The sequence below is a fragment of the Phoenix dactylifera genome, chromosome 8 (genome assembly GCF_051530095.1).
Source record: "Phoenix dactylifera cultivar Ajwa chromosome 8, Ajwa_hap1_PhDact_Kaust_v1.1, whole genome shotgun sequence".
In the NCBI taxonomy this organism is placed as follows: domain Eukaryota; kingdom Viridiplantae; phylum Streptophyta; class Magnoliopsida; order Arecales; family Arecaceae; genus Phoenix; species Phoenix dactylifera.
In genome coordinates, this window is record NC_143197.1 from 20,916,290 (window position 1) to 20,923,982 (window position 7,693).

The 7,693-nt window shown below is 52.0% G+C and overlaps 1 protein-coding gene across 1 annotated transcript; it reads left to right on the forward strand.

Moving 5' to 3' along the window:
- Positions 1-6,133: 6,133 nt before the first annotated feature.
- LOC149753025 (uncharacterized) lies at positions 6,134-6,787 on the forward strand. The gene has a single exon (XM_089924945.1). It carries the CDS (start codon positions 6,134-6,136, stop codon positions 6,785-6,787), a length of 654 nt encoding a protein of 217 aa, XP_089781071.1.
- The last annotated feature ends 906 nt before the right edge of the window (positions 6,788-7,693 follow it).

Here is a 7,693-nt window from a genome sequence, read left to right on the forward strand (position 1 = left end):
CACATGACAAGAAACTTCATGGCTGGAGCATGATGCATGAGATTTCATGAAAAATTATGTTGAACACAAAGCCATGGTGAATGACAAAGCCTGAGGTACCTATCACAACAGAGTCTACACACGTGTTGTGACTAAAGGAAAACATCCTACCCTCAAAAAAAGACAAAGAAAACATGCATGTACAAAATTTGCCTTAATTTTTTGACTAGTAGTTAGTTGAAGGTCACTTAAACTTGTTTGAGACTTCTTTGACTTTGACTGAATGGGGCCAAATAAGGCTGCAAATTGGTTGGGTTGACCCATGAGCCAACCCAGCCCGATTTGTTTAGACCAATCTGGTCCGATTTAAAGGACCCGTGGGGCCGGGTCAGGTTCTAAAATTGGACCAATTTTATTTTTCGAGTTGGATTTGGATCTACTAAATTCCAACCCGACCCGACCAGACCTGACTCACTTGATTTTTGGAGCAATTTTGGGTTTCCTACCCTATAACCCGACCCGACGCAAACCCGGTATACCGCTAGGGCCCGTAGGGTGCTTAAGGTTCTCTAAATCTCTATTCCTTTAATCTCTTCTTGTGTTTAAGGATGACAGAAATGGAAGAGACTATTTTTGTGTATTATCGAAGGACATGAACATTACGTTAAAGCTTAGGTTTGTTACATCAAATGGGAACACTGTTCCCCTAAGGAGGAAGTTCAGAGTAATGAAGGCAACATAGAGTATAAACCTTGCCATGTGGAAAAAGATGGGTTCATAATGAGTTCTTTGCAGTCGTTGAACTTCACCATATGTCATTATCAAAACTATATTCCTCATATTGGCCCATGTATGCTTTTCTAGTAGTATGTTTAGAAAAAATAGTAGCAGATGCATTCTAACAAATTGGGGATACCACTGTTGAGTAAAGAGGATTAGCATAGATGCAATTCTTTTCCACTCCACAAAAAAAAAAAGTATTGCTTACATGAACAAAAATATTTTCTTATAGCCAATAAGATTGAGCCTATCAATATTAGGTTAGTTGTAATAGCATCAATCCTTGATACTTAGACACTTTCACTTGTATGGTCCTACATAACCTACTTTCTATAGTTTTCACTTGTTACAAAAAACACCAAGCATAGAGAATGACAAGTACAGGGATCCAACCCAAACCCGATCCAGATCCGAAGTTTTTGGGATGGAATCGGGTTATACATGGACCCAACCCGGCCCGATCTTCTATTTGGTTGAGTATGGATCCAACATTTTGTATAGATACCCTTCTAAATATCAAATTTTGTATGGATACCCTTCCAAATTGATATTTGCATGTATACCCTCGTAAAACTCTGTTATTGTACAAATGCCCCTAATATAATGGTTATTCTAACGGCATTAAGAAAAATCAAATTTGTATTAATTAAAAATAAAATAAAATTATAAAATTACACTATTGTCCCTACCTTCTTTTGGAATAGTGATCTAATTGCATGTCTACCCATTAAGGGTATTTTAGTCATTTTAATTTGAAACTGTTGGGGAATCTAAGTCGCCCTAAAGCACGTGAGCACATCGACAGCACGTGACCTCGAAAGCGCCCGACCTAGCGCCCGACCTCGGACACCCTGCCAGGCGCCCAACTTCAGAGCTCCCAACTTTGAAAGTCCGACCTTGCCACTCACCTACCACGGCCACATCCTTCTGTAGTCCGATCAGAGACCATGCCCTGCCACCGCCCCTAGCATTTAATGCGCATGGCCTCCGCAGACCTCTGGCTTACTCCACAATTAAAGCGTATCTCCTGCTTACTCAACAATTAATGCGCGTGGCGCCTGTTATCTACGAATCTACAGTCCTCCATGGCAAATCAGCTCGGCTGCATCCAGTCGACCCTGACAACCCCCTGATCCCGACCTCCTTTCCGACGGCAAGGTATTAATTCACTTGATCGTGCACCAATTCATGCGACGTGCCCAGCCGTACGACAACTTCCTCCCATCACATCACAGGTAACCCAGCACCCTTCTATAAAAGGGGAGAAAAAAATCTCTGGGGGGGGACTCTCTCCCTTTGAATACACTTGCCCCCTCTGACTTAGGCATCGGAGGGCCAGCGTCGGAAACCCCGGCCACCGGTTTTTTGCAGGCCCCTTGTGGAGGACGCCGCTCGTCGACGGATCGCCACCCGCCAGTTCTCGCCGGAGCTCCTCCTTGCCAACGGACCGGTCGCCCCCGGGTCCAGTTTCCAGCAACAGTTGGCACTAGAGGAAGGGTCCGAGTCGCGACCACGAAGTTGAGAAGTAAAGGAGCCTCTAATGTCTCCCGGTATCTCCCACAAAGCCCCGAACACTCTGTCCGGAACTCGCCATCTCCGGCTGATCCAGCTCCCCAGGCCCAGTCGGAACAATTTAACGTCCTGGTGCAGCAGGTTCAGGCCTTGGCCGCCGCTGTTCAAGGACTGCAACGTGGGGAAGCCCCACCTATGCCACCTCCGCAGGCTCAAGTCCAGCCAGTGCTCCCCCCAAATGGACCGGTGCCCCAAGGCCAAAACCTCCACGGCTCCTCAAGGGCCAACAACGAAGAGCGACGCTGTCACCAAGACTCGGCCCAGGCGTCTCCTCGGAGAGAATTGCCGGGGAGGAGCATAGACAGAAGGCTACAGTTTTCGGAGGCCGAGTCGGCCCCGGACCACCATGAGCCGGAGCAGACTACCGTGGCAATCCCCCAGGTTGGGGAGCTCGACAAGAAGGTCGAGAACCTTGAGCGCCAGATTGAGGCGCTTCACAGCAGAAAGGCAAGGCGCGAGGGCGACTTTGAGTTTACCACCAAGTCCCCCTTCTTTCGCCAGATCGAGGATGAGCCGGTCCCACCCAGATTCAAAATGCCCCAAGTGGAGCCCTACAATGGGACTACCGACCCTCTCGATCATTTGGAGAGTTACCGAGCCCTTATGGCATTGCAAGGGTCTTCGGAGGCTGTGCTCTGCAAGGCCTTCCCAGCAACTCTGCGGAGATCGGCTCAGCTTTGGTTCTCGGGACTAAAGCCGAGCACGGTCTCCTCTTTTGAGCAGCTCGGCAGGCAGTTCGCCACCAACTTCGCTGCTAGCCGGCGCCAGCGGCGGACATCGGATTCTCTCCTGGACGTCAAGCAAAAGGAGGGGAAATCCCTCAGGGAATACCTCGACCGCTTCACTACTGCAACTTAGGAGGTTCGCGAGCTCGACCAATCGATAGCTATGTCGGCGCTAAAGACTGGGGCTCGCTCCTACAGATTCCTCTTCTCTATCGAGAAGAGCTTTTCCGCCGACTTCACAGAGATGCTGGCCCGGGCTCGGAAGTACGCGAAAGCCGAGGAGGCTATCGCCTCCAGAAAGGGCGCGACCGAGCAGGCCTCAAAGAAGCCAAAGAAGCGTCGTGAGGAGCGTGGCCGCCTAAGAAGCCGATCTCCCCGCCGAGCTAAGAACCAGCCTTGGCTGAGGAGCCCTCCTCGGCAATGGGGACAGCCACGACCAAGGTCTCCGTCTCGACCGAGATCTCCACCGCGGCCACGTGTGCCCTCGGGGAGGTATGAGAGCTACACCCCGCTGAATGCCCCTCGAGCAGAGGTCCTTATGGAGATAGAAGGTCGAGACTATTTCCGACCTCCACCCCCGATGCGGGACACGGGAGCTTGGCACAATCCTAGGAAGTATTGTCGTTTCTATCGGGACCACGGCCACGACATGGAGGATTGCTTCTAGCTCCGAGATGAGATCGAGGAGCTCATCCGCCGCGGGGTACTCAACCGGTTCGTACGGGGCCAGTGTGAGGAAAGGAGGCCAGCAGAAGACGCCGCACAACCCGAAGGTCCAAATGATAATAGGCCTATCGCCGGCACCATCAACACCATCGGGGAAGGAAGCTCGGCTGGAGAACCAATCGAGGAAAAGACTCCTCCGAAGCGCCCGCGCACATCCGAGGCCATCTCATTCTCAGACAAGGACATGGAAGGAGTTGAAACTCCTCATGATGACTCTGCGGTCGTCTCTATGATTGTAAATAAGTTTGATGTAAAGCGTGTCCTAGTTGATAATGGAAGCTCGGCTAATGTTGTGTACTACCATGCTTACCAAAAAATGGGGTTAACGAAAAGCCAGCTTCGAAGAATGAATGCTCCGCTGGTCGGATTCACCGGAGACTCGGTCCCGGTAGAGGGCGAGATCAATTTCCTCATCACAGTTGGGCTCGCTCCCCGAGAAAACACTGTGAGGACGGACTTTCTTGTGGTCTGTCTGCCTTCGGCCTACAACGCCATTCTCGGAAGACCAGGACTTAATGCCTTCAGAGCTGTGGTCTCGACCTGTCACTTGCTCGTACGGTTCTCCACCAACCAAGGAGTAGGCGAAGTTCGTAGGGACCAGGCAGTAGCTAAGTGGTGCTACATAGCGACCTACAAAGCAAAGCAACCAACCAGAGCATCAAGCCAAGAAGAGCAAGCGGCCAAGACGCCAACCCTAGCGTCAAGTCAGGCGCTGCCCATCAAAACTTTGGAGGTGCGGGACGACCTCTACAAGAAACGGGCAGAGCTCGGTGAGCTTCTTACCCAAGTTCCATTGAGACAAAATTGCCCAGAGCTAACCGTGCAGGTCGGCTTCGGCCTGAGCTCCTTCGAAAGAGACCGACTGGTCGAGTTCCTTCGATCCAACACGGATGTCTTTGCCTGGTCGCCCGCCGACATGCCGGGAATCGATCCTGAGGTCATGGTCCACCGGTCCAAGTGAAGCCGACCTGCAGACCTGTGCGACAGAAGAAATGGAGCTCCGCCCCGGAACGACAACAAGCAGCGGCAGAGGAGGTGGACAAACTCCTCGACGCCGGCTTCATTCGGAAGGTCCCTATCCAGACTGGCTCGCCAACGTGGTCCTTATGAAGAAATCAAACGGAAAGTGGCGCATATGTGTGGACTACACCGACTTGAACAGAGCTTGCCCGAAGGACAGCTTTCCACTTCCCAACATGGACCAGCTCATCGACTCCACCTCGGGATACCCGTTGCTGACCTTCATGGACGCCTTCTCGGGATACAATCAAATCCAAATGGCGCCAGAAGACGAGGAGAAGACGGCTTTCATCACCGACAGGGGCACCTACTGTTACAAAGTGATGCCTTTCGGGTTGAAAAATGCTGGAGCAACATACCAAAGGTTGGTCAGCCAAATCTTTAAAGACCAAATAGGCCGAAACATGGAGGTCTATGTGGATGACATGCTGGTGAAAAGTCGGACAACGGAGGACCATGTGGCCGACCTCAGCGAAGCATTCTCCACCCTCAGGAAATACCAAATGAAGCTCAACCCTACTAAGTGCACTTTTGGGGTCACCTCGAGCAAGTTCCTGGGGTTCGTGGTAACCCTATGAGGAATCGAAGCAAACCCTGAGAAGATCCGAGCGCTATAAGAGATGGTGCCACCGAAGACGGTCAAGGAGGTACAGCGACTTACTGGGCGGGTCGCAGCTCTGGGGAGATTTGTCTCCAGGTCGGCCGAGCGGTGCCTTCCATTCTTCAAAATCCTCAAGCGATCGAAAGACTTCCTATGGTTGAAGAAATGCCAGCGAGCTTTTGAGGAGCTCAGGCGCCTTCTTGCTTCTCCACCGTTACTCACCAAACCCCAGCAGGGTGAGCTCCTCTACTTATACCTGGCCGTCTCCCCGGTTGCGGTAAGCTCGGTCCTGGTCCGAGAAGAGAACAAGCTCCAAAGACCAGTGTACTACGCTAGTCGGGTCCTGAGAGATGCTGAGACCAAATACTCCAGACTGGAGAAAACAATTTTTGCTTTGGTCACCTCGGCTCGGAGGATCCGACCTTATTTCCAGGCCCACACTGTGGCCATACTGACCGACCAACCAATGAAGCAGATTCTGCAGCGGTCGGATCGTGCTGGGAGGATTGCCAAGTGGGCAGTCGAGCTCGAGGAATTCGACCTCGAATACCATCCGAGACCGGCGATCAAAGCCCAAGCACTCACCGATTTCATCGTGGAGTGCACTTTGCCGGACGACCCCAAGCACCCACTCATGCCAACAAAGGAGACCCCGAGGCAGCCATGGGTCCTATATGTGGACGGCTCCTCGACCTCGGGGGGTAGTAGTATCCTCACCAGCCCAGATGGGATGGTTGCAGAGCAGGCCCTACGCCTCGAGTTTCCGGCCTCGAACAACGAGGTAGAGTACGAAGCGCTCATCGCCAGGCTTAACCTGGCAAAGGAGTTGAAGGCAGAAGACCTGAAGGTCTTCAGTGACTCCCAGCTGGTCGTGAGCCAGGTTCTGGGAGATTTTGAAGCAAAGAAACCGTCAATGCAGAAATATCTCCAAAAGGTGCGAGACCTCACATCCGCCCTAGGCTCCTTCAACATTCACCATATCCCCAGAACGGAAAACCTCAAGGCTGATCAACTGTCAAAGCTGGCGACCTCCCGCATGAGCGAGCTTTCCAAAGCGACGGTGCTTGAATATCTCCAAACACCCAGCATAGAAGAGCCTGAGCCGACCTTGTACATCGACACCGAGCCGAGTTGGATGGACGAGCTCGTCAATTATTTACAAAGTGAAGTCCTCCCCAATGATGAGCTCGAGGCTCGCCGAATCAGGCGTCTAGCCTCCCAATTCATATTATATGAAGGCAAGCTTTACCGAAAATCCTTCACCTCTCCGCTCCTCAGATGCCTCCGCCCGTCGGAGGCAGACTATGCTATGCGAGAGGTCCACGAAGGGATATGCGGGAACCATTTGGGAGGCCGAGCACTGGCTCATAAAATCTTGCGCTAAGGATACTTTTGGCCCACACTCCAAAAGGACGCAATGGACTTTGTCCGAATGTGCGACCGATGCTAGCGGAACGCCAATATCCAGCGCCGACCTTCGGCCCCGCTGACTTCGATCAGTTCCCCCTGGCCATTCGCCCAGTGGGGAATTGACATCCTGGGGCCATTTCTCCTGGCAACCGGACAGAGAAAATTTTTGGTTGTCTCCATCAACTACTTTACTAAGTGGGTCGATGCTGAACCAGTATCCCGGATTACTGAGCAGAAAATGCGGGACTTTGTGTGGAAGTCGATCATCTGTAGATTTGGACTCCCCCGCATCCTCATATCTGACAACGGCCGCCAGTTCGACAACATTCGTTTTAGAGAATTCTGCTCCGAGCTCGGCATCGACCACCGCTTCACCTCGGTCGCCCATCCGCAAACAAATGAAGAAACCGAGGTAACAAATCGTACCACTATGCAGGGGCTCAAAGCCAGGCTCGATCGATCTAAGGGACAGTAGGTCGAGGACTTGTACAACGTTCTCTTAGCCTACCGGACTACGTTCCGACTATCCACTGGCGAAACCCCCTTCAACCTGGCATATGGGACAGAGGCTGTTATCCCCTTGGAAATTGGTTTCCCCTCCCCGAGGGTGGAGCATTACGACGCTGACTCTAATTTTTCTCAGCTCAGGAACAACTTGGACCTCATTGAAGAGATAAGAGAGGTCGCCCGAGTCCACATGGCAAGGTACCAGTAGAAAACGGCCCAGTACTACAATTCCAAAGTCAAGCCCAAGCTTTTCAAAGTGGAGGATCTCGTCCTCAGAAGAGCTGAAACCTCTCAGCTAGCCGAGCAGGGGAAGCTAGCCCCGAACTGGGAAGAATCTTACCGGATTGCACGAGCCCAGCGGCCCGGAACATAC

Bases quoted from the DNA above. Each gene is read 5' to 3' on its own strand.
- LOC149753025 (XM_089924945.1), top strand. From the start codon at position 6,134: ATGGTTGCAGAGCAGGCCCTACGCCTCGAGTTTCCGGCCTCGAACAAC.